This window comes from Impatiens glandulifera, chromosome 1 (assembly GCF_907164915.1).
Source record: "Impatiens glandulifera chromosome 1, dImpGla2.1, whole genome shotgun sequence".
Lineage (NCBI taxonomy): Eukaryota > Viridiplantae > Streptophyta > Magnoliopsida > Ericales > Balsaminaceae > Impatiens > Impatiens glandulifera.
Genome location: NC_061862.1, coordinates 31272666 through 31299732, shown reverse-complemented (window position 1 = coordinate 31299732; position 27067 = coordinate 31272666). Strand labels below are relative to the sequence as shown.

At 32.4% G+C, this 27067-nt stretch overlaps 4 protein-coding genes and 1 non-coding gene across 5 annotated transcripts; 2 read left to right on the top strand and 3 right to left on the bottom strand.

Moving 5' to 3' along the window:
• Nucleotides 1-67: 67 nt before the first annotated feature.
• On the bottom strand, nt 68-228 carry LOC124922943. The gene has a single exon (XR_007097989.1). It is a non-coding gene; the product is annotated as a U1 spliceosomal RNA (small nuclear RNA).
• A 3887-nt stretch (nt 229-4115) lies between these two features.
• On the bottom strand, nt 4116-6092 carry LOC124921694 (myb family transcription factor APL-like). Its single transcript, XM_047462384.1, has 6 exons — nt 5844-6092; nt 5604-5680; nt 5442-5499; nt 5298-5367; nt 5007-5049; nt 4116-4921 (listed from the first exon to the last, which is right to left on the bottom strand). The coding sequence occupies exons 1-6, from the start codon at nt 6046-6048 to the stop codon at nt 4544-4546; spliced, it is 831 nt and encodes a 276-aa protein (XP_047318340.1). The 5' UTR covers nt 6049-6092; the 3' UTR covers nt 4116-4543.
• Nucleotides 6093-12841: 6749 nt separating this feature from the next.
• LOC124921579 (ALA-interacting subunit 3-like) lies at nt 12842-16120 on the top strand. The gene is made up of 8 exons (XM_047462253.1): nt 12842-13358; nt 14306-14364; nt 14439-14513; nt 14603-14716; nt 14829-14899; nt 15003-15300; nt 15490-15779; nt 15860-16120. Exons 1-8 carry the CDS (start codon nt 13277-13279, stop codon nt 15912-15914), a joined length of 1044 nt encoding a protein of 347 aa, XP_047318209.1. The 5' UTR covers nt 12842-13276; the 3' UTR covers nt 15915-16120.
• A 484-nt stretch (nt 16121-16604) lies between these two features.
• On the top strand, nt 16605-21369 carry LOC124921578 (protein DETOXIFICATION 42-like). Its single transcript, XM_047462252.1, has 13 exons — nt 16605-16752; nt 16825-16946; nt 17039-17251; nt 17319-17482; nt 19176-19311; nt 19518-19614; nt 19709-19809; nt 19959-20122; nt 20207-20278; nt 20443-20559; nt 20650-20745; nt 20848-20969; nt 21079-21369. The coding sequence occupies exons 1-13, from the start codon at nt 16721-16723 to the stop codon at nt 21119-21121; spliced, it is 1479 nt and encodes a 492-aa protein (XP_047318208.1). The 5' UTR covers nt 16605-16720; the 3' UTR covers nt 21122-21369.
• Nucleotides 21370-24130: 2761 nt separating this feature from the next.
• Nucleotides 24131-26667, bottom strand: LOC124922215 (zinc finger CCCH domain-containing protein 30-like). Its single transcript, XM_047462948.1, has 2 exons — nt 26524-26667; nt 24131-26043 (listed from the first exon to the last, which is right to left on the bottom strand). The coding sequence occupies exon 2, from the start codon at nt 25974-25976 to the stop codon at nt 24282-24284; it is 1695 nt and encodes a 564-aa protein (XP_047318904.1). The 5' UTR covers nt 25977-26043; nt 26524-26667; the 3' UTR covers nt 24131-24281.
• Between the last annotated feature and the right edge of the window lie 400 nt (nt 26668-27067).

Genomic DNA, 27067 nt, shown 5'->3' with positions numbered 1-27067 from the left:
AATAGAGGAAGGAGAAGAACAAGGATAATTCTAATACCCTAATAATAATAATTTAAAACTAAATTTGAAAGGGGCCGCGCGAACGCAGGCCCCCACTGACACAAATTATGACATAGGCTCAACCCAAAAGGCTGACCTTAGAAGTACGCATCATCAAAGTGCAATGATGACCGCAAATCTAGACCATGGGCCTTATTGATCACCCATAGATCCTGTCCAGGTAAGTAATTGAAATGGACCATGACTGCTTCATTTTATAGTTGCTTTCCAAACTCACTTTTACATTTTCAGTTCGATGTGGGACAAATATCAACAATGCAATCCCTAACACACACTAACATATGTATTGAGTTAGCATTTATTTGGAAAGCCTTAACTATTCCATTTAGTACAATCTTAAAATACTTGTACAAATAAAAATTATTAATAATATTATTGTATTATAATTGCATTTACATTTTATATAAAGTTTATAACTTGTGTTAATAAAAGTTAGAATAAGAGAAGTTTTAGAATTTTTGTTTGTTCTAATAAAGGAATTCCAAAGAAGAGTTAAGAATGTGCAATTACTCAATGTAATGGAGTTACTTATGCTTCATTGTCGTTTTGTTACTTTTGAATAGATTATTGTCATTTTAAAGACGTTGTCTTGTTACCTCTGTGTTTATAAAGTATTTGTTAGTCGGTCTATGTGTTACAAACTAACATGACTGCAATTAAGACATTAACTTGGTCTAAAATGGTAAACCAAGAAGAGACATAAATAACTCTTGAAGTAACTTATCCAAACATAAAGCATAAAGAATAAGAGGAATGTATATGTGTGTGTTATTTTGAGAAGAAAAAAACTAAGAGTTGAGTGTGTGTTCGATAGGGAGGAGAGAAGACGATATACAAATGTCAAAACTCTTATTGTTGAAAGCAAATATGAGTTTGGTTTCGACAAGAATAACTTAGATGAGTGGGGAAGATTGGTTAAGGTGATGATGAGGGGTGGAAGGAATTGCATCATCAGTTTGGAAACATTATGAATTTTAATGAAACTGTTAATGATGTTCATGGATGCAGTAAGGGGTGTTTGTTTCTCCTGATTAGAAAAAAGGAGGTTGTGAGGCCTTTAATATTATTGATGATACCTTTATGCTTTTGCTTTAACTAATTTTTTATCTATTCAAAATTAGCTAATTATAGATAATTTTGACAAATATGAGAGTAACGATTCTAATGGGTGTAGATAAACCAAATACATGTGCGTATAATGAAATAAGCAAACTCGTAAAATTAGGGAATGAACAATGTTTGAAATCTCAATTTGGAAAACATAATATATAAACTCAAATACTCAACTGGTTGTATATATACTTGCATAATGTGACCCTGTAATCAAATCATGCAATTAACGTGGAAGCGGAAAACAGATCAAGTTACATACCTTCAGTCATTGCTTAATCCCTTTAAACCCTTCTTTTATGATTTACCTTTGGTTTTTTAGGCTCTAGTTTTTCTCTCTTAGATGGTGTATCAGATTTGATGAAAAATTAGCTTAAGGACCTTTTATATACAAACCATGTAAGCAACCTAGAAACTTCTCTCCATCAATAAAGTTATAGATATGTGTTGCTTCCATATTTGGATAAGTGGATATTTAGTCATGTGAACATTTGGCTAAGTAGGGATATACTTGATCCTACTATGTGTTATTTTCATGTGTACAAATGGACATTTAGCCAACTGAACAAGTGGCTAAGTAGCTTAATCAAATATGACACATTTGGCTACTACTAAATATGACATGTGGACCACTTTATTAATTAATTTAGAAGATATAACTAACCTTCTCACGGCAATTTTTTTGTTTCACTATTAACATATTTGCACATAATTATCAAGGGTGAGAACATATTAAACAATATTACATCTATAAAACTTATTATAGTAAGTAAATATCAGAAAATAACATCAAATTTTTGTCATAACTAAATTGTGGTTTATAAACCTTATATTTGAGTTGAATCAGTCCTTTTGTTTGTGTAATGTCACTTCAACTTTGCTATATAATTTACCTTCCTAATAATAACTAAAGAGGAATACTAAAAGGATGGAAATATATGTCTCTTAACAAAATAATTATGTGAAATTATAGACAAATAGAACTAGAAGACCCTATTATATCCAACATTCTTAGCAGTAACAATATCAAAGCTATCCAAACATGTCAATTAATAACATTTTAAAGCAGACATGAAGTGAGTCAATTAGTGACCTGTGAGCCAATGTAATATTTTCTCCATGTTTTTCTATCAATTATGACAACATTTTTTCAGTAGGATCTGATGTAACATGTGTAACATTTCTGAAAATTTGTAGGTTAGATAACAAATCTTAGGATAAGTTTTTATCTTAATTTGTCAATACCCAAATCCCTTATTATAGTAACTATCACTTGATGAGTTCTTCTTGAGTTAGATATAGAGTTTTCACGATCAAACATCTATTTTAGTTCGATCGATAATATGTAGACATTAATCTTTTAGACGTATAATAACAAACTGATTTGTGTAAAAATAATTAAAATCTTACGAGATCTCAAGAAAATGAAGAAAAATGCAGATAAAACTATCCATTGAAAATAATGGAATCCGTTACATAAAATTCTCATCTTGAAAGTAATAATAACACAAAGCAATCATGCTCTAAGAAGGTTATGAAACATAAACATAAACCAATTGAAAGCCAAATGCAGAGAGAAATTACCAATTAATTAACTAACTCTTTTATTGTACTATTATTTAAGGGCAATTAAGTAAATAACCATTTAAAAACTAGTTTTTTATTTTTACACAAAACAAGTTTTTTTTTAATTATAAAAAATCAAATTTTATCCTCAAATAACCAACATCAAAACGTGCTCTTAGTGTCTCTCAATGCAGGGCTTGCCACATGGGGTCACCCACTTTCCCGGATATATTAAAACACAAAAGTGATGAGTTATAATTAATATTTGAATCAATTCTTGATACCCATAACATTATATTTATCAAATTAGAAATCATTATAACTATTTAATTTAATTTGAAATATACAAAAGTGAAATAAAATAAAAATAAATTATTCACTTAGAGTGTACACTTCAGGCTGCTACCGTCTTCTTTCAACATTGGGTCCATTTAGGATTGATTGTCTTTTCTTTATGATGTGACCTTCAATTTAAGATATATATGCATTTCGTGGAATTAAGTGTTGAGTAACGTCTCCATTTTCTTTTAAGAAACAAATTACTAATTAAAATTTAAAACATTTATCTTAGTCTTAACTCTGTCACCTTTTGAACTAATTAAGTCAAGCTACATTAACCTTAGTTGATTGGTTATAAATTAATTAAAATCAAACTGAGAAATATTCAACTAACAACTCAATCATATAGTAAAAAGTGGTCAAAACTGGATAGTTGTTAATTTACTAATTACTTATATACATGATCATCTTAACTATTTATTTTTTGAAATAAGAAAATATTTTCATCCATTTTACGAAAATCGCAATCAAACGAATGCATATCTAAATTATTTATAAAAAAAAAAACTCAAGAAATAAATCATCTTTACCCATTTTAAATAGAAATGAAAGTAACAATAAATTATCATCACATTTAATCTCGAACATCCCTTGCTCATGCCTCAAAATACCCGGGTGCAAACCAAGAAGATGAGAAAATCGGGGGCGGATGAAGGTCATCTTCCCGCTAGTATGATGTTCTCATTCCCAATATCCCAAACATCTAAGTGAGCAAATCTTGCCTAATTTTAACTAAATTGACTATATTATGCCATGATATTGATAGGCATCAATAACCAAATAGTATTTGTGTCTAAGCTCACTCAAGGATGCATGCCTTAATTATGGCTTATGTTGTTTGTTCATTTCTTTTATGATAATTCATATGATAACTAATATTTTTAAAATCCACTTATTTATAAAAATATGTTGGTTTCATAATAATTCACTCATTTATAGAAAGAAATATTTAAAGCAAAAAACAGTTAAGGATTTGGACCTGTAATAAGAACCAATAAAAGAAACTGGCTCCACAAGTGAGAGCTCTCATTCTCGGTCTGAGCATTAAAAGTCATTAAAGCATTGTTATATGACTAAAATAAACCCATCATAAAGCAAACAATGGGAATTACGTTTTGACTAAGCAACCGCCATGGCATATTTATAGTTATAAATCAGCATTTATACTTCAGACAGACACATGCTAAAGAAACTTCAATCTAGACTACTTTAATTATTACTCCCCTTTTTCATATTCAAATTACCTGTAATCAATCAATTAATTAATCATTCCATACAATTACCGATAAAGAATTTCAATCAAATCTAGACCCATAGACATAAGTAAACCATTATCCGCACAATAGATACAGATTAATTATGACATAATTGTGGGTCATATAATATATGTGTGTGGAGAAATTGAGGAGCTAAAAAACCTGAGTTAAAAAGCAAGACATCAATGTGTGACCGAGCTTATATAACTTCCTTAATTATGACATGCTTCAATATGAACGTCTTGATCGTGGTCCGGCCACATTAATGGGCCTTTTCCAGTCCTGTGGTTATTGTTAAAATTAGGGTTTCCACGTTTCTTCCCTAACGATATGAAATCGTCGCTGTCCATATTGTTACTTTGGACCATGAAACTATCTAGGTTATGGTGAAGATCCATTACTTGTTGTTGCTGATTATGTTGATCACCTCCGTAGAGTTTTAGGTCTTGAATTAAGGGAAAAGTTAATTGGGGAACAAAATCTTGATCGGCCATCTGGTTTTCGTTGGCTAACGTTTGACATGCTCTATCGAGTATGCTTTGCATGTATTTTCCTTGTGCTTCGATTCTCAATTGAAGATGCCTCTGAACCTATTAAAGAAATGACAGAAATTTGAAAGAAAGAAAAATTAATTAGGGCAGGAAAGAAATTAGAGATCGATCTTTCTGTGCTTACTTCTAGTTGTTCATGTAACCTTCTCTGCACCTCCATTTGCATCCTAATTGCATTAGTAACGTCAACATTACATACATATATTGGATATGATAACAAGAAGACTCACCAAAATGTCTCTTATACGTTTACCGGCGCATAATTAAGCGCCCCTAAATACATATACCGACGTTTCTTCCTATGGTTAACGTCGGTAATGTAAATATCGACGCTTATATGTGTCGGTAAATTTATATTTATAGTTAATGATATATAATATGTATAGAGAGACTAGAGAGAGAGGAATATATATACTCGTTCATGCTACGACCGATTATTCCTGAGGAAGAAGCTGTATTTCGTTGATGAAGTTCTAAAGCTGAGGCTGCCATGGATTTATTAATTATCAAATTAGTTAAAGAAGAATCTTGACAAAAAGTAGGGGAAGAAAAAACTAACCTTCTTTCATGGAGTGATCAATGAATTCCCTGTGAGGCTGCTTCCCAAGCCTGAATTTCTAAATAGAAGTTGGCAAGATTTACAAATTATTATAAGATTAGACGAATAATTAATTTCCTAGATTTTTACAAGTAAATAAAATTGTTGAAATTAAGTTGGAACCTGAAGATGGCTCTTGAGGTGATAAAGAGTGAGACCCTTCACACCCATAACTCTCATGATCGTCTTGGGCGTCGCCTCTGAATTAAAGATATGCAAAAACAAGCTATAAAATCAAATGGTTCGAGTGTGAAGATTTGAACCCAGAACAGTACATAACTCTGATAATATGAGTCTCCACCGAAATGGTTTAATCCTTAATTTGAAAGAAGAAGAAAAAGTTAAGGGATGAGATAATCGTACTGTCAGGTCCTCCTAGCTGAGTAATTGCGTCGACAAAACGCTCGTGAAGCTCGGCTGTCCAGCGAAGTCGTGGTTTGGGATCAGTGGTGAGGACAAGGCCCGAGTCGCCTTGAAAACACATGGGATTATCGTGTGAATTGGAATTAGAATTAGAATTGGAATTATTCATAAGCTTCTTAGTGGTCATGGGAATGGGATGGAACATTCTTTTTCTGATATGATGAAGAAAGAAAGAGTGTTTGAGTTGGGTATATAGAGAATTATAAGTGGGTGCTTGAGGTCTGCCTTAATTTGGCTATAAAGGAAAGAAAAGAAAAGACAAGATTTTGAATTCAATTTGATCCCTATAAAAATACAATATATTCAATTTAACCTAAATATTTTTAATTATTGAAGTATAGACCTGTTCCTTTTCTTTTTGACCTAGCAAGTAGTAGCTTGCTTGTAGTAGTAGACAACGTATTTCATTCAGTTCCTTTTTAACTTACACAACAAATTAAAGCCTATTCAACCGCATGTCACCCTTCAATAGTTTTTCTATGCAAGCTTTTTATTTTTTTATTATTTTCACTCATTTTTCTTTATTACTTTTACAGTCATATCATACAGTAATTATTATGAGTAGTTAAATATTCGCCATTTAACTGTCAGTATATCTATACCCAAGATGGGTTTCTAATAAATATAATAAACAATCAATATTATATTTCAAAAGAAAAATATTCAAACTAATTTTTGACAAAAATATTTAAGAAGCTAGTAATATATAATATATATATATATATATATATATATATTTCTTAGTTAATGAATTACATTACATGATTTCATAAAAATAAATTAATGAAATGATAATAAAGTAATCAAATAAAATTATAATCGTGACACTTTACAAACAATAAAGATATTACATTTGAATGTTCTTTAGGTAACAATATTAACTATATTATGTCCCACCAAGATAACACAATAGTAAGAATCGGCTTAAGAGACCAAAATGTCACGAGTTCGACAATATTTAGACAAGTTTAGAAGTCTTAAATTCAAATTAATAATCTTTATATTGAAGAACTAGGGTACAAGAGGTATTTGCATTTTGAGTTGTATATGTGATATATTGTTGTCTTGTTTTATATGTTTTAACTTATCACAAAATTAGGTCAATTGTATTGAATAACTTTTTGATTGTTTCACCCTAGTTTTCACCTAGCTATGTTTCCTTAATAAAATAATGAAAATTGCTTTATAGATTAAAAATATACAGAAATCATGAATCAAAGTTTGATTGGTTAAGGGTCCCATGAGAGTGTTTTTGCTTTATGATATTGATATGAATAATTTACGTATCATTTTTGGATGGATACAAAACAAGATTGTTTGCCATATATATATATATATATATATATATAATATTTATTTATTTTTAAAAAGTTTATGTATATTAAAAAAAAAATCGTTTAAGCAAACAACGACAAAACATGACATAAAAATAAAAACAAGAAAAACGGTACTAAATAAATTATCGAGCTCGTAAATTCCCGAGAAAAAACGATTAACTCATTGACAAACTCTACTGATTTTCTGAACTAATTTCAGAAAGTGTCATAATAATAGTATTATGAATGATACGCATCAGACAACTACAATCATTAAAAGTTCTACGATTTCTCTCTAATTAGATAATCCACCAAAAAATAATTTGGATAATAACTCAAATATGTATTTTGTCATATCAGCCGCATCAATTAAAATTTCCAGCTACTACACAAATACTCGGGCATCACCTAATGAATCTCAATAATACTCCATAAAAGACTCCAAATACTAGTCACTTATTGACAATGCAAAACTAAGTGAGTTGTCGTTTCAACCTCTTTGTGACACATACGACTAGTCATAATATAACAATTTTTAATGCAAATATCATACGTTACAATTTCACCATGAACAACGCTCCATCCAAAGAACAAGATCTTAAATGAAATTTTTGACTCTCAAAATTTTTTCCAACAAAAATTATATGAAATCATCTTAGCGAACAACTTGTAGCAATACTCCATATGGAAACTATTTATATTTTGTCAATAAATAATGTCTTGTTCAGACGGTGACACTTGTTTGTGTCATACCAAAAATAAAATTATATTATGAGATGAAGTCTCCATAAATGTTTAATATTTTTCTATAACTAATTCGACTAGCAAAATCACTAGACCGGTGATCAAACATGTCCTTAATTATGACATTTTTACATATAGTCATGAAAGTAAACTCAGGATACGTCGTAATTAGACTTTTGACACTACACCAAATATCGTCCTAAAATCTAATCGAAGAACAATTCTCACACTTATATATATATATTAAATGAAGAAAAACTTGAAATTAATAATCCATTTATTTTTACCCCGATGTGAGTTCAAACACTTACATTTTAAGTCGACAATTTCTTAGCGGTCGACAATTTATTAGCGATGTGAGGGGATATCGAAAGTTAATTTTTTTATTATATTTATCAATGTAATAATTAAATCACTTAATTCATTAATCAATAATTCTTATTTTACTTTTATTAAATTTAAATATATTTTTTTTAATTTATCTTATAAAACTTTCAAGTAACATATTTTTTTCTCGTATAACATTCTTTTAAAAAGCCAGATTAAATAAAGCTCTAACTATCATATTTATGTTATAGCTAACTTACATTCCCGAAATGGAATAAATGCTTTCTTCTTCGACAATGAGAGCGAGAGATTCTGTTTGAAATAATCACTCTTTCATACAATTAAACTCTATATAAAGTTATTTGACTTTAATTAAATTAAATTACTAATTATTAGTCAAATTTTCCATTTTAAAATAAATAAATAGAAGTAAAGTTAATTGAATTGAATTTTTGTAACCAGTGTGTTACTCGTTTTAAATTATAACTAAAATATTTGAATTTATGACAAACACCGCTAATATTCACCCTAGTGTCTTTATTATTAACCACCGTAAAATTAAACCTTTAAACAAAAGCTTGCGAATGCAAAAATGACACAAAATTATTTAATTTGGGCACGTTGTTAATTGACTTGAATATGATGACTTCAATTCATTATTGATCTTATTAACTACGGCCACTTTTAATTTGTTCCTTAAATTTACTTACACTACATATATAGTACCAATTCATGTCAAGCTTAAATTGATTTAGGATACCTATTAATATTTCTTTAGTAAAAAAACAATGAATAAAAGATCAACCAATATATGCATGCACAACTAGTTTGATCTTGGGCCTCTTTAGATTTTTTTTTTTTTACCAAAAACTCACATATATATCACATATTTTTTTCAACAATAATTTAAGAAATTAAAAACACAAATAATGTATTTTTTCATTAAACAATAAAAATCCTAAATAACCTAATATCAAACAAGCTATTGGTGTCGGACAGTCTGAGTAAAACCCTGTTATCTCCTAAACCACTACATGTATGCATGCATCATCCATGTGAACAGACCCGTCAGGTAAGCCCAACAAGTCCACGATCTAGGGCAACTCATTTAATAAAAAAAATATTTAATTAAATTATTTAACTTACAGTGTGTACATAGCATATTTGGTTCAAGATTGAAAATAAATTTTTTTACTTGGTTATAAGTTTAAATCTTGTCTAAAACAATTTTTGAACAATTTAAAATAAGATTAGGGCAGCCAATTTTTTTCACGTTTTTCTATCTTAGGGCAGCCCAATCTTCGGGTCGGTACTGCATGTGAAAGAAGATATAAAAGATTTCTTGGTCATTATAAGCCAATTATTATTATATCTTTAATGAATTAAGTTATTTAGAACTAAAAAGTGAAGGCTTAACTTTTAGTTCAATAAGATGGTTTTGATGTCACTAAATCAGGTTAGAATGTGAAGGAAAAGAGAAATATGAGGGGAAAAGAAGTGGGGTTGGGTTGGCTTAGATTTAAGGGCGTGTTTGCTTAAATCTCAAGCATCTTTATATCCTTTAGGGAATTTATTCCCATGGAAAATGAATATATTCGTGCTTTTGGGACCCTCTCATTTCCAAATCTACAATTTGGAAAGCTTTTCCCAAACACTTCTTCAACAGCCTTCTCACTTTCCCATCTCTTGTTTCTTGAGATGATGAAAATCATATACAAGAGATGATCAAGAAGCCATAGATAGACAATTTGTTTTAGTTTCAAATTCTTGATTTAATTTACTTTCAATCCAAATTACTTAAACAATTTTTTTTTTCTTGTATTCAAATTCAATTCTTTATATAAAAATTAGAAAGATTTTTTTGTGTGGAAGATGATCAAGAAGCCATAGACAAACATTTTTTTTAAAACTAGAATAACATTATTTAATGAAATACTAAATGTTCCCTGCTAAAAATGAAAGATGACCAATGATATAACCGATTAAGAACGTGTATAATAGAAAAAAAAGTTGAAAAACAATAACATATAAGATTGAATGTTATGTTGGACTTATAATTTTAATTTTGATGTTAATTATTTATTTTTTTGGTAAGTTTTCTTAGCTTTAATTCATTTTATTGTACTTTTTGATTAACTTATTGTCTAATTAACTTATTGTTGGTAATAATGTTATTATTTTTATTTTTGTAAGTTAGCACGAGTCCAGGTCATTTTAATGCATTTTTAAGTAGAAATTGAATTTGAGATTTTTGATTATTAAACAAAAACTTATGAATTTGAGTTATTTTAAATTTTCTTTATGTATACATCAATTCTATGTCCATTAGGCCCATTACCAATCAGGTTTGTTCTCTCTTGAACCCCTGATATATTGTCAATTATTTATTGCATTAATAATAAATAAATTCAAGTTAATTTGGGTGCAAATATTGTTAAAAAGCACTGAGTTAACTCAAGACCAAGTTGTGTTAAAAAATTGACAGCTAGCCTAGAATCAGATTCCTATCTTAAACAAGTTTCATGATCATCTTCCTCTTTCCTCTATATAACTATCAACTCAAATCATCAATTTTGGTTGCAACAAAAACTAAGATATAAAAACTGAAGTTTTGCATAAGAGTTCGATTTTTATTAAAAACGTTTTAAATTTAAGTGAGATTGTAATAATTTAAAATAAAAAATTCAAACACAAAATGATTATAAACAAGTAAAAATCATACCATATGATGATATAACACAATTAATACCACCAATGTAGTTAATGGAAGGTAATATTATTCCAATGCGGGAGCTGCTGTCGGGATTGGACCTGTCTTCAATTCTTTTATTCATTCCGTAGAGTGTGTTTGGTAAGCCTGAAATTGACATGGTAATTGAAATTGAAGGTTTCAATTCTATTTCCTAAATTTGATAGATCATTTAATATTAAAAATTGAAATTGAAATTATAATTTTAATGAAATTTAATATAATGTAATTTTATAATTCTTAATTTCATTATTTTTAAGTCGGAAATGTAATTCCAATTTTTTTTTTAATGTTTTTTCAAACAAAATAAATTAATATTTTATTATTTACAACATGATTAAAATTTTCAATCGATATTTTGTTTTTAATTTAGAAAGTAAAATTGTCGAACCGATATATTTGGTTTTTTTAATTTATAAAGTTAACCGGTTGAGCCGATATTTTTTTAAATAAAAATTAAAAGTTAAAAAAATCTTTTAAGCTATTCTAATTAGTTAGGTGAAATCAATATTTTAATAAAATATATAATATATATTAAAATTATTTTTATTATATATATTTTTTATAATAAGAATTGAGATTGAATTATATTTATATAGTTTTCCAAATATAGTAGAAATTGAATTGTAATCCAATTTCAATTTTTATTGAATTGACACCCATCCAAATATAGCCTAAATAAATTTTACCAAAAATTAAAATACATGTTTTTAATAAAAAATAAAATAAAAAAATTGTGAGAAAAAATTAAAATCTATATAGAATTCCAAAATAAAAACACTCCCTAGCTAGATAAGCTTTCTCACCATGTGATTTTCTTAATATATTTAAAGATTCAACAAATCTAAATATAATCTTGGGAATTTAATCAATCTAAATATGAGGGAAGATCATCTGCTCTCATAAGTAAATATAATCCATGAAATCTTATTTATTTATATTTCAAATCTTGTTATTCATTTCATAAGAGAAACAAAATTTAAGTTTTATACTCATATAATATATTCAATTTATATATATATATATATATAGTAGGTACCTTTATATTACAAAACAAAAATAAAAATAAAAATAAAAATCATGATTAAAACCTTCCACCTCTGTTTTAGACTTTAGTGAACATCGCAAACTCAAAAAATATAGTATTACAAATTTACAGTAAATAAATAAAATAATAAAAGATAAAACCTTCTCTCTCAAATTTAGTCAACTGGGCCATTTGGTGGATCCAAAATGTGGGCCTGATTTATGGTAGTGGTGTTGGGCTATGCTATTTTACTGAGGCAGTTTGAAAACATTTTGTAGAGTTCTATGTGAGTCTAGGGTAGGGATGGATGATATTTCAATGTCATTTTTTTTTACTATTTTCAGATTTAAATTGACGCGTAACACCATTTATACTATATTTAAAAAAATAAAATTATGTAAATTAATTTGTTTAATATAATATATAGGATAATATATTAATAATTTTATATATTTAATTGTATTTATAATGTTCGGAATAATCAAGCATAACAAAATAATCAAGCATAACAAAATAATTCAAATAAAAAATTGCTGTGAAGAATTATAATTTTCTTCTCATAAGTTATAATGGGTATAATCAATATTAATATATTTGATTATTATAAGCATGTAGCAATTGTTTTATTATTTTTTTCTTTAACAGATTATAAAAGAAAAAAAACATATACACTTTATTTTCCTTTATTTTTATTACTCTTCCTAAATAAAATAAAAAACAATTTATTTCCTTTGTTCCTTGGTTTCCGGTTAACTAACGAACGTGGTCGTGGTGGGAGCCCTGGTGCTCATCATCATCGTCTTGGGTCTAAGAAACCGTGTTGTGTTTCGATCTCTTCGCCATCTCTAACCTTAACCGCACGCACCCCATTTCGGTCCTCATCCTCCTTCGTCTCTCTCTCCCTTCTCCTCTCCTATATCCTTCTAGAAACAAGAGAGGGTCCTCTCGCAGCCGGCCGACGGCTCTATTGGATGCTTCTTCATCTTTATACGCACTAAATATATCTCATCTATCCAACAGTTCATTCGTCCCCTCTTACATTCTAAAGTCGAAACACCAAAAAAAAAAGGAGGAGATAGAGAGAGAGAGAGTGTGTGTGAGAGAGCGAAAGAGTGAACAAGAAAGCTCTTGATCGGAACCCTCTTTGGATTTCATTTAATTCTCGTGCTTGCAATTGACGAACCCCCAATTCGTCTATTAGGTATAATTCATGAGTTCGACCGCACAAGCATCGAGCTCTGGAGGCATTGTTGCTGATTCTTTGGCGAACAAGAGATCCAAGCGACCAAAATGTTTGTCTCCCTTGCCTAATTTATTCATCACTTTTATAGTTGGTTATGTTTGTATAAGTTATCAGATGGAAAAAAAAGGAGTGATCCATGTTGGTGTTCAGTGGTTGGAGTTTCCGCGTTGTTGGAACTTAGGGTTTACTTCTCCACCTTGCTATTGACATTTGCGAAAAGAGTCAAACTTGGTTGTTTTGTGATATATTAAGCTGCACAAAATATGAACCTTACTGTGGTTTGGTTTGGTTTGGTTTGGTTAGGTTAGTGAATCTTACATTTGGCAGGCGACTTTACTGAGAACAGCTTGTCTGTATATGCTGCTAAGATCATGATATTGAATTGGATGTGTGATTTGTTTGGTGAAACAAAGCATTAGTCGTTGCAGCTGTAACATTAGGACGCAAGAATCATGTTCTTATGGAATCTAATGAAAATATTATTGTTAGGACGATATAACTATGGTCTTGTCAGGAAATGGCCAATTGCCTTTGTTTGACAATGGCATTCTACATGAAAAGCATAATCTTTCGAAATTCTAATAGCCAGTTCACCGGCCGAGGATTGTTTTTAGTTTAGTGAGGACTTGACATCTCGTTCTGTCTGTACTGCATTTATGCAACTTGTGTACTATAAGACGAGAGGCATTAGTGATTCCTTATAAAGTGTCAGAGCTCAAAGTTCTCATTTAAAGGATGTAATCCTCCTATATGGACTTTTCCATGTTGACTAATGGGTCATAATTAGAAGATGTTTAGGGAGTTCATGTGTGTTGCAATTTTAATCATTTCTACTTACAAGAGTCTTTGGTATAAAATTCTGCATCTTTTCTTGCTGTTTATTATTGGTTTGTTCAGTGATCTTCTTTGAGGGTTTAGGGTAGAGTGATCAAGTTTTCTTTGTTTAGTTGGATAATGGAGTAAAAATAATTTTCTGCTCCAACTTTTTTGTTCCAGATTCAAGGTTTACCCAACAAGAGCTTCCTGCCTGCAAGCCGATTCTGACTCCAAAATGGGTGATTTTATCTTTTCTGCAAGTTTCATATGTCCATTTTTAGCCTTTTCTAATTCTTTTACGGGAGTTGTGCAGGTAATATCATCATTCTTGCTTGTCAGCGCAGTCTTCATTCCTATCGGGGTTGCTGCACTTCTTGCTTCCCGTGATGTATGTTGACGAGTGTTCTTTGAAAGCTTATTTTGTGTGTTGTAATGTTCCTCAACTTTTTTGTTTTTTTGTTTTTTTGTTTTTTTTAGGTGGTTGAAATTATTGATCGCTACGATGCAGCATGCATACCGGAGGAATATAAGGATAGGAAGGTTGAATTCATTAAGACTTCTAATAATACAAAATGCAACCGAAATTTAACTGTAAGCTCATCCATATGATCATTATTGTCAAGATTTTGTGCATTTCTATTTGAAGGTTAAGGATTCCAAGCAAATCAATGAATTATTTAATTTTTTCTGTTCTGAATATCAGGTGCCAAAGCATATGAAGCATCCTATTTATGTGTATTATCAGCTAGACAATTTCTATCAGAATCATCGCAGGTTCCTACTATTGCCATTTCATTATGCGTGCCTTTTTGGAACATAAGCGCCATTTTACACCTGTGATAATATTATTCTTAGTTTGATAATTTGTTGTATTCAGATACGTGAAGAGCCGAAGTGATCATCAGTTAAGAGAGGCCAGTCAAGAGAACAAGACGAGTGATTGTAAGCCTGAGGACAATCAGGGTGGCATGTCAATCGTACCTTGTGGTCTCATAGCTTGGAGTTTATTCAATGACACTTATAGCTTTTCCATCCGCAACCAGACAATTGCTGTAAACAAGAAGGGTATCTCATGGAAGAGTGATAGAGATCACAAATTTGGAAGCAATGTCTTCCCTAAAAACTTTCAGAATGGAGGCCTCATTGGTGGTGCAAAGCTCAATTCATCCATACCAGTAATTATTCCTTCACTTTATTTATTGCCTGAGTAAAGTTTACATGAAAATAAAAAGGAACCATATACGCTCCAAGTAGTTGTCTTTTTTACTTTGTTTGTTTGTGTGGTTGAGAATTGTTGGTATATATAGTTTAGGTAGATGAGAAAGTAAATAAACTGACTAAGTGTTGCTGTAATTGTTTGACAGTTGAGTGAACAGGAGGACTTGATAGTCTGGATGAGGACAGCGGCTCTTCCAACGTTTAGGAAGTTGTACGGGAAGATAGATGTAGATCTGAATAAAGGGGACCAAATAGATGTAGTATTGGATAACTGCTACAATACCTACAGTTTTAATGGTAAAAAGAGGTTGGTCCTTTCTACGACGAGTTGGCTGGGCGGGAAGAATGACTTTCTTGGCATTGCATACCTTACTGTAGGCGGGCTGTGCTTTTTCCTGGCTATGGTTTTCATCGTTGTGTACTTTATCAAGCCAAGGTGAGTTCTATATAAATAAACCTACTTCACTATAATAGCAATAAAAAGTATTAAGCAAATGTTTCTTTGACAAAATGTAGGCGACTTGGAGATCCATCTTACTTATCTTGGAACCGCGCTCCAGGAGGTCGATAAGCATGCTTGCTTGCTTATCAAACAAACACCCTTTTAGCTGGATGGATGATACTTTTTCAATGGATCTTGATGGATATTATTTTTCTTCATCTGATGAATTTATGTAAAGGAAAACGTTGATATATGTCTCTATGTATGATGGATGTTGAATATTAAGTGCTTCTGAGAAGTATGATGGTTTTCTAATATGATGCATACTTATATACGTACGTACATCTTTTTTTAGAACAATCTTAAAATTAATCTATCTTTATTTCTTACAAATCTGTTCAAGATCCAAAATTGACTGATGGGTTAAAAAAGGAGGTTCCAAAATACTAGTTTCAAATAAACTGTTCATATAAATTGGGATGATTCCACATATGAATGCAAGGAATTAAGTGATCCGTTTGGACTATGAGCTATCAGTATCAGTCATGATAGTTTAAAAGAGAAGGAACCGGGGGCACAATCAAGTGCAACTTTATCCTACAAGCAAGCAATTATCTTCAACAGTCCGAGGAAGAAAAACCATTAAAATATTGAAATACAGACATTAAATTTAAGTTGGAGTGGGTTTCCGGGATGTTGACAAATTCGTTTTCTGGTGGAAGAGAGCTCGAATACAACTGAGGGAGGCTCTATGTCGTACATTGGATTAACTGGTGAGCATTTTTTCCTTTTCTCTCACCCCATTTGTTCTTCTGGGTATCCTGTTCATATCTCTTTCCCTCTTGTGTTTCTTCCATTACATCTCTGATTCACGAGAATAAAAATGGCGGCTACTTATATTGTGTAATTTAAAACTTGATTATTATTATTCAGAGATGCCTTTAAGGGTTTTGTTCAGTGACGCAAGGTATGTTGTGATAGATGTAAAATTGAAGAATATGTTGTTTTCTTTTTGCTAATATCACTTTTATATGCTCAGGAATATTTTTAGTAAAGATGAACTTAATCAAGAGATAACAACAATTGCTTTGCCAGCAGCACTGGCTTTGGCAGCAGATCCCATAGCTTCTCTGATTGATACAGCTTTCATTGGCCACATAGGTGTGTTGTAGCTAGAGTTAATTAATAACATGTCAGTTATATCGATCAATTTGCCAATATCACTTACTTTTCCGACTTCGAGTTCATCATAGGTCCTGTGGAGCTTGCAGCTGTGGGAGTTGCTATTGCGGTCTTCAACCAGGTCTCAAAAATTGCAATATTCCCACTTGTCAGCATTACGACTTCTTTTGTTGCAGAGGAAGATGCTTCTGGAAGCTTGAGCAATAAAGTAGAGGAAATTGAGATCATACAGAGAGGTTTTACTCCAGAAGATGATGAACATGATGAATTGGTGCCCATACTTGGTATATTTTTTTGTGTGGGGGTGGAATCAAGAAAGTATCGATTTGATTTGCGTTACCTTCAAAACAGGAACAAGCAATGAAACATGGAAAATGGAAAATAGAGAGCCTAAACGAAGACATATTCCATCAGCATCATTGGCTTTACTAATTGGTGCATTTCTTGGACTTGCTCAAGCTTTGTTTCTAATTTTTGCTGCAAAGCCTATCTTGGACTACATGGGCATCAACTCTGTAAGTATCATCTGACTGTCACATTGGATTTTCTCTTTATGAACATTTCTTGACATCTCTGTTGAACCATTTCTCATAGTTTTCTCATTTTGATTTTCTTCTTTTAGTGGACTTTTTGTATGTAGTAATTAAAGAATAAAGAGAATGCTGATATTATTAATGTTATTGTATCAAGATGTTATGGGACATGGGACATGGGACAAGGGTTTCTGGGCAGCCTTAGACTTGGTCAACAATAGAAGAATATTTTATTGATAAACTATTAAAGGAGAGTACTATATGCAAAAAGAAGCTAATTAAATGAAGAACAATTTCTTAGACATGCATAAATGAGTCTTGTTTGTGAAGAAAAACAACCTCCAACCGTATATGGTTTTTAAACTGTAAAAGTGTGCCTTGGAAGGATGCAGTCCTACTGTGACCTTGGAAGTAACCAAGTGGGCAACAAGGAATAAGAGAACTGGGCTTGGCTCTGTTTAGTTTCAACATTAATAGAGAAAAAAACTGTAAAAATTAATAGATTTGGATTTGTTTATGTAGAGACGAGACTATTGGAACCCTTCACTAATGACTACTCTTCTGGCGCCATTCGCGGAGGCAACAAAAGACGAGTTATTTTTATCGCATTGCTTTAATACCATGTAGAATTTGAAGAGAACGAGATTTTAGTGATATATTTGGATGTAACCTAATACAAGGATCTTAGCAAAAATTAAAAACTAATACATAGAGAGTACAAACAATACAAAAAGATGCTAATTAGATGGTTACATTGGTATTGCTTGGGAGACAAACAACTTCCAACCACTTGGAATAAATGGTTCTTGGGGGTAAAAGTGTGCCATAGAAATGGGACACATTTTTGTGCCTAAATTGTATTTTCCACATTATTGTATCAAGATGTTATGGGACATGGGACAAGCGTTTCTGGGCAACCCTAGACATGACTAACAATCCCATTTGTTTTCATTATCAAGAAAAGCCAACAACTATTAAAGTATAGTTATAAGTAGTTAATTATAATTGTTATTAGAAGTTATTTAGCAGTTGGTAGTAATTTGTAGTCATAACTTAATAATTACCAGTGCATCATATCATTCTTCATTACTCACTCGCTTCTCACATCTGAAATATGTTCTGGAGTATACTCAATATTCAATGGATCATGCCTCATACAGTTTCGAACTCCGTGGACCAATGGATAGATTCCATGAGGATCAACTCAAAATGGAAGACCACCCCTTCTTATCACGCAGTGCACACTTTGGAATGGAAGGAGTGCAACAAAAGAATTTTCGAAGGAAAACAGTTTAAAAGCGAAAGGATGAAGGAAACTCTTTTGCTTCTCACAAATAAGAAGAACATGCACAGGATTTGATGTCTCTTTTTTAGCTGCTCAGGATTTGATGTCTCTTTTTTAATTTTATGACTTTCAATTGTAACTTGTGAACGCATTTCTAGTTGATATAAAAGTTGACATTTTCTCAAAAAAACAAGAGAAAGTAGTTTTTTAGTATGTACATTATATGAATATTGATTATGAAATGAATCTTCTTCCTTAGGTCTATCTTCTCTTCTTCTTTCTTAAGGGATTCTTCAGTTCTCGTCCTCTTTTTCTTCTAAGTGTTTTGTATCAAATGCTTCCAATGCGAATTGACATGGGTAAATCTGTCTCTTTTTATTATCTTTATAGGATTCACCTATGCTACATCCAGCCAGGCAGTACTTGACAGTGAGATCTCTTGGTGCACCAGCTGTTCTCCTTTCTTTGGCCATGCAAGGAGTCTTTCGTGGATTCAAAGATACAAAAACACCATTATATGCAACTGGTAAAGAAACATTCCTTTCCTTTTCGATTCTTCAGTTAAATTGTTCCTATAATATGTCTCACAAACCTTGCAGAAAACATCCTCTATTGTAATTTTAATATGATTAAGGCCACGAGAAAAGACTGGAAAATGAAATAAGATCACTTGATGATTATAGCTTTTCTACATCAAATCATTTTAAATATTTGGGTTATTTGTGTTTGCAGTGGTTGGTGATTTAGTGAATGTCATATTAGATCCAATATTCATCTATGTTTTACGTATGGGTGTTACCGGTGCTGCCATTGCCCATGTTGTGTCCCAGTAAGTACGTTTCTTGCTCATTATTTCATTGAGTTTGCCAAATCATGTCAGCATTGAATAATTGTTGCTTTTGTTCACTGTTCATTTCCGGCAGGTACTTGATGTCCCTTATACTGTTGTGGAAGTTAATGGGAGAAGTTGATTTATTACCCCCAAGTATTACTCATCTACAATTTGGTCGGTTTCTTAAAAATGGTGTGTGTAATATGATGATATTCTTAAGGAATTTATTGGAATCAGTTGTCATATAATTGTTCATGCCTGTTGATTGGAAAGCATAAATCTTTCTTTTTTTAATGCTTCTGGGTTCTGATGATTAATTGGTATACCAATGATCCAAATAGGTTTTCTGTTACTGTTGAGAGTAATAGCTGCTACATTCTGTGTCACTCTTTCTGCTTCATTGGCTTCAAGACTGGGAACAACATCAATGGCTGCATTTCAGATTTGCTTGCAGGTTTGGCTGGCAACTTCATTGCTGGCTGACGGTTTGGCTGTTGCTGGGCAAGTAAGAATTCTTCCATAAGCCATTTGGATCGATATTTCTTTCTTTCTCCCTTCATTGATTATCTTGTTTAATCCCCCCCTGTAGGCCATACTAGCTAGTGCATTTGCAAGGAAGGATTTTGTCAAAGCCAAGTCAACAGTAGCTCGTGTACTGCAGGTTGTTCTCTCGTTTGGTTAACTCATATTATTATGTTTCTAGTTGTTTTTTGCTCTATCAACACGTAAGCAGACAAATAAATGTTTTTTTTTATACACATAAAACTCCAGATGTGGCCTATGTATATATTACATATATAGATTACTAATAATTGTAAATTTCAGTTGGGTTTAGCACTTGGCCTGATTCTCTCGGTCATCGTGGCTTCAGTTCTGCATTTTGCTTCAAAGTTATTTACAGAAGATGTCAATGTCATCCAAATGATAAGCCTGGGCATACCTGTAATGACTATGAGTGTCTTTATATAACAATTTATCAGATTTTTTAATTTTTTTTAGTTAGAACTGACAAATGTTGGTTTGTTCATTAAGTTTGTTATAGGAACACAACCCATTAATTCTGTAGCATTTGTTTTCGACGGTGTCAACTATGGCGCATCAGATTTTTCTTATTCTGCGTATTCTATGGTAAGAGATTTAATATTATCTCCAAAATGTGGTTTTATAGGACTTTGACAAGGACTATACTTCTTTTCTATGCTGATTGTCTTCATTCCTAATTTAATGCAGATTTTGGTTTCATCAGTGAGCATCCTATGCTTGATTTTATTGGCATCAAGTTATGGTTTTGTTGGTATATGGTTAGCTTTGTCCATCTTCATGACTTTGCGGGCATTGGCTGGCTTTTGGAGGTAATGTTCCTTCTCTAATGATCACAATTTGTGAAAAAAATCCTGAATTAGAAACTTGCATTGGCTTATACAGATAACCGACAATTAGTGGTTACTCATGATATCACAGGATAGGAACTGGAACTGGACCTTGGAGTTTTCTTAGGGAGTGATTAACTCCTAAATATTTTCACATTTAATCCGTGGATTCTCTACATTTTCCCTACTGGCGACGACTGGTTTTAAATGGGGAAGATTATTTTAATTTCATTTACTTGCACATGATGTAAATGTTAATGCTGAAAGATCTATAAACTATACACGAGGGGAGAAGAAATGTCACCTTTCCAACTATTTATTTGAAATTATATTGGATTTTTCTTCTTGGAATTTAGAGCATCTCAAGCCGGTTTTGTTTGAATTGAAATATGTGGCACGGATTGCATATTCTCTATCATTTAATTGAATTAGTTAGGTACTTGTATGTAATAGAGTGATAATGACAATGGGAAAAAATTGGACATATTTCTAACATTTGTGTGCAATTATGGGTTTATGTTTGCTAGCACTGTTTTTATGCCCAACATGGGGGCTAAACCACTTTCAATACCACCATAAGTTGATATATCAATTTGAGTAAAACCAAACTTCATTGGACTTCAGATGTTATAATACAATCATAAAGTTGCATGCTTTCCATCATTGATTTCCCTTTTGATGATCAAGTCTATATGAATTATTGCATTATGTAGCCATCCAAAATGGCATTTTCTGGTCACTTTCTTGGCGTTTGCTTTCTCTGGCTGTAATAATTTTTTCTATTATTGTCTAAGGAGAGTTCTAATTTAACGGTTTAACATGCTTTGACTCGAGATGAATCGTGGGTTGCAACCAAAACTTTAGCTAACCATTTGCAACCACTGATGGATACAATTATTTAACCTAACTAAAGTGACTTTATTAAAAAACGAAGAAGAAAGTGATGCACATGTTCGCAAGAAATGGGAAAAAAGAGACCTTTTGGAAGTGTGAATGAAATTTTGGTTGTAATCAAAACCCAAAACTCCCATTTTGCATCATTAGAAATAGTGGTTAGAATGAAACCACAACTAGATTCCAAACAAGGACTGGTTGGTTTCTATTTTCATAGGTATAGAAAATAAAGGAAGCAACAAGTGAAAGTATCAAGAAACAATAATATATATGGAAATGTGATGATGACTATAACCAAATCCAATACTACCACATACATGGTTGTGAGTGGCTTGTGACTCATTTTTTCTACTTGTCATACTTTGATATCTTTCAACTAATAATACCATACCCAAAATGGATACAAGATATTGACGGGACTTCATTTATTGTACACTATCTTCTTCTTCTTTTTCATTGAAAGAACGACTGCCATTGATTGAGTAAAAATCGGTATCACAATATCTGCAGCATTGGGCCGGCTTGGACAACTTACCATCCCTCCTCTAAATAAGCAACCAAAGTCTTAATATCTTTTCACATTGGAATCCCTAATCACCTAGAAATGGATGTAGCGGGCATTTAATGACTTTTCCATTAACATTATTTTTCTGTCCAAGAGATTATATTCGATTCTCATTAAGAAAGTCTTAAGTTAAAGTAAGAAGTTATGACTGCGGGATCGTGCAAACTTTATCCCGAAAATAAAGTCAAAAAGCAAAGAAATATGGTTCTTAATCAAATCCCAATAAAAACAATAGAAAACAAGAATGTAATTCTTGATCATTTGTCAAACTACATATTTTAAGGTTCTTATGACATGGGTAATTAAATAGGGAAATGCATAATAATAATTTAGTTTGGTGCTGGTTAACTACCTTACCAAGCTAATAATACTAACCCTCCATATTTATGTTTTGAAACTGAAAATGGGTAAAATAACATGTAATTATTTATTGAGGAAAAGTTAGGTGGTTAATCTTGATAAAATCGATGATCACAATCACAAAGTTGTACGTCGTTTTATCGGTTATTAATACATGAACTTAGGAAAACATGTTAAAAAGAAAGGCTTCACAACTAAGATGACAAAAAGGAATGAGGATGAGACGTGAGTTGTTTTGGGGGAGGGGCAGGCAAAGGGGATGCCCTTTCCTTATGTTGGCAATGCTTAGGAGTGGGCATCATAAAGGACTGCCCAATATAGTTATTGTGCACTCACTATTCTCCAATTGGACAGATTGCTCATTTTGGTATTTTTTTATTTATTTATTATTATAATAGAGTTAGAGGAGATGACATTTTCTTAAAAGTAATGGTTGTTATGGAATAAAAGAAAACAAGGAAAATGAGATGGTAGAATACATTCTAATTCATAGAAGAAAAAAACAAGAATAAATCAACAATGAAAAGTATTTAAGTTCGATTAGTCCAGAAGATCAATTATGTCCACCGAAATATTTATTGTTTCTCTAAGTCAAATGGTCTATTAAAAGATAACCGGAGTTAAAAAATATTTCTAATTTATTCAGACACTTTGCAAAAGCCGCATTTATACTTCCCAATAAACCTTGTTGGAAACATGCAAGACTCATTCTGAATTCAAAGATTTTCAAAGGAGATCCCAAATCGTTACTATTCTTCTACTTGGCCATAATCTAGTAACAATATCCAACTCTAAAAGAGTCCATATTAGGGCTATATTGTTAGGCGTTGTTTAGCTCGATACAGTTTAAATTGTCCAACTTTTAAGAAATAAATGGTGTTTTTGTCGTTGTTATTACTTACTAACCTACTACTATTAGTTGCTTGAATACTCTACTATTGAGTGTTTGAAAAATCAAGCTATCCTAATATTGGAATGTAAAGTACATACAAACTTAAACATCTTTGGCATTGGTAAAAAATAGGTTAGAGTTCATTAATATCACCCTCAATAAAGAGGATAGGAACAGGACCTGTTTCTTGAGGACTTGGTAGGTAAGTTTTAAATAAGGTAATTCATTTGATTCCACTTAGATATTTTGTTTTTCCATCTAGACGACGATTATGTTTTTTTTAAATGTTTCAATGTAAATACTCGAACCCAATTTGCAGTTTTGTTACAATGACAATATTATTGAATGACATATAGCATGGAGCACATGAACAAAACTAAATATAATGGGTAATAATAATATTTATGGAAGAAATTTATATTTCTCTCAATTAAAAAGAAGAAGAAAAACAGGGTTGGTTGGTTTATTTTTCATGAAGAAAACCCATTGCCAAGCTTTCAGATTGTAACAAATAAATCTGAACAAGAGATAGAGAAATTGAATAATATTCCCCCCTTAGTTAGTAATCTGCTTAATTCTTCAATCAGAAATCTTCCCCTTTTTTACTATTGACAAAATGTTGATCCAGCTGCATTTGTTCAAGCCAAGACCCGATCACGGATGGATCACCCGCACCCACACCACCTAACCCTGTTTCCTGAGGAGATGATTCTTTCACAAGCGACTGAACCCACGATAGATCGGGCTCCTCTCCAATGCCCACTTGACCATCCTCAACAACCGACCAATCAACCTTCCCGCCCATTGAATTTGAACCCCACTGCGTCCAATCCCCTGGCGAACCCGATGAACTAGACCCAAGTTCGCGACAGCTAAGGCTACGAAAATGCTTATCAAGATGCGAAAGCATCGACACTCGCGAATTCATAGGCGATATTGGTTCCACATTTCGTGGTGACATCCTGCCAGAACTCCGATGATTAGGAGATAACATCCCTTGATTCTGAAATTGGGAAAACCGTGGAGACAGGTTCTCGGCCGAGAACAGTTCGTCCAAGTTTGTTTTGGTTCGACCCGAATGAACCCGTGATAATTCGGTTAGCATCTTTTGTTCTTGCATGTGGAGATCCATCATCAAGCTTAATTCCTCGGCTGGAATATCTCTAGCGTTTAAAGACGACCTCAATCGGCTCGACTGCAGGTAAACGCTGTTGACTCCCGATGGTGACATTGGTGGAGTAAACGGAGAAAAATCAACCGACGAAATCGATCTAGGCGACAGAACAGCCGAGCCTGTAGCGACATACAACGGTCTTAACTCGTCCTGTGTATGGGCAAAGAAACAAACCCTTCGGTTACAACCAATCCCGTCTTTGCAAAGACGGGTTCTGTACTGAGCAGGATGTAACCAACACTCGAAAACTCCATGGGCGTACTCACAGGTATCGCCTCTTCGACAGGACCCTTTTCGGAAATCAGGACACGGGACGCAGCTGTAATGGTACTTTCTCGGGTCCCGCCTTCGTGCGTTTTCGCCGGGATGAACGAACGGGCATTCGGTCCAGTCATGGGAGTAGGCTCGGGAACATGGGCGGATCTTAAAGGAGAACATTCTGAATTCATCAGTTGAATAGATACTGTTCTTGATGTCGGGTATTGAAGGATCAATCGGATACTCTTTCTTCATGTTCTTGATATCAGGGATCGAATCGGAATCGGAAGATGGGGTTTCGTTGTTATCAGGGGAAGAAGATAAAGGCGGTGAATTTGAATTCGAATTCGGGTTCCTAACCAAAAGAAGTTCCTCCAGCTCGAGTTTCAAATGATAGAGACTGGGCGAGACCACGATTAGATCAGACGGGCGAAGCCCATTTGCGTCAATCGAATTAGGATCAGCACCAGCTTGGAGAAGTAGTTTGATGACTTCAACCGCCCTGATTGAACCGCCGGAGGCGGCGCAATGAAGTGCGGTGCTCTTATCAAGACCAGAAGCTCGATTGACATACGAAGAAGATGAAGAAGAAGAAGAAAGGATAGTTTTGATAACATCAACACTACCGTACATAGAAGCCACCATTAGAGGAGTTCTTTCTTCCAAAACCATTTGCTTCGATCCTTTGTAACGACCGTACCATAATCCAACCTCATGAATCCCAGAAGGGTCGTTTTGAACGTATCTTGTGAAGCCTTGAACATCATTATTCGCTGCAAATTCAAGCAAACTGGCGAAGGTATCCTCTGTTTCAACTGTCAGATTGTTGTTGTTGTTGTTGTTCATGTCTAGGTTTAATTAGAAGAATCAAACAATAGCTTTCATCAGTAGTTATATATCCAACTCAACCCAACCCAACTGCAGAAAATTAACAAAAAAACAAGAAAAGACATTAATCAAGATATATCTATCTATCTATAAGAAGAAGATAGAAAGGCTAGATAGGTGTTAATGGAGAATTAATTAATTATATGCCAAAAAGAAACAAAGAGAAAAGATTGGGATAAACAGACTATAAATAAAAGGATGATCCTTTTTTAAATGACAAATTCCAAATCCCTCAAAAAGAATTCCCAATAAAGCAAAATGGTTAAAGAAATCTTCATCTTCTTCTTGTTCTCGTTCTTTAAAAAAAAAACCATAAATTCATTTGAAACTGATATTTATATCTAAGGAAGAAGATAGCGTGTTGAATTAAAGAAAGAAAGAAAGAAATTGACGGTGGTCTTGGACATCCAAGTCAAATCAAAAGTAGAGTGAACGGAACAGTTAAAACCGACGACGACGATCATCGGAAATGAAGAGAGATCGATCATCATCATCATCATCGTACCTGTGTTTTTTTTCTTGCAGAAACTCAACAGATCTAACGAGTTAGAATGAACAAACAGTCAGCTGAGAGAAACTAATGTTCTTCTTCTTCTTTTTCTTTCTACGCCATTTCCTATGTCTTCTCTCTCTACTATCTCTAGAGTGCAGATTTATTACGGAGTTATTCAAAATATTATTTTATGGTATAAAAAAGTAAAAAAAGTTTTTTTTTTTTTGTTGTTGAAAAAATCGCCCAACCAATAATAAAAGTAATACTACTACTACGAGTCTACGAATACTACTATTCCATTACCTGCTATTTGTACTATTACGACTTCTCATATGTAATGTAATAAATTCATAGTGGGCTTGTTTGATTTCTTTAATGATTTTTTTATAGTAGGGTAAAACAAAGTAAATTGTGCCACTTAATTTCTTCTTAATTCACTCTCCCAAATTTCTTCCTACTAGTTGAAAAAATAATGAATTCTTCTCGTCCTTTATCATTTTTTCAACCAGTTATATAATGACACATCATTAGAGCATCAGCATCCGCACAAGACCTC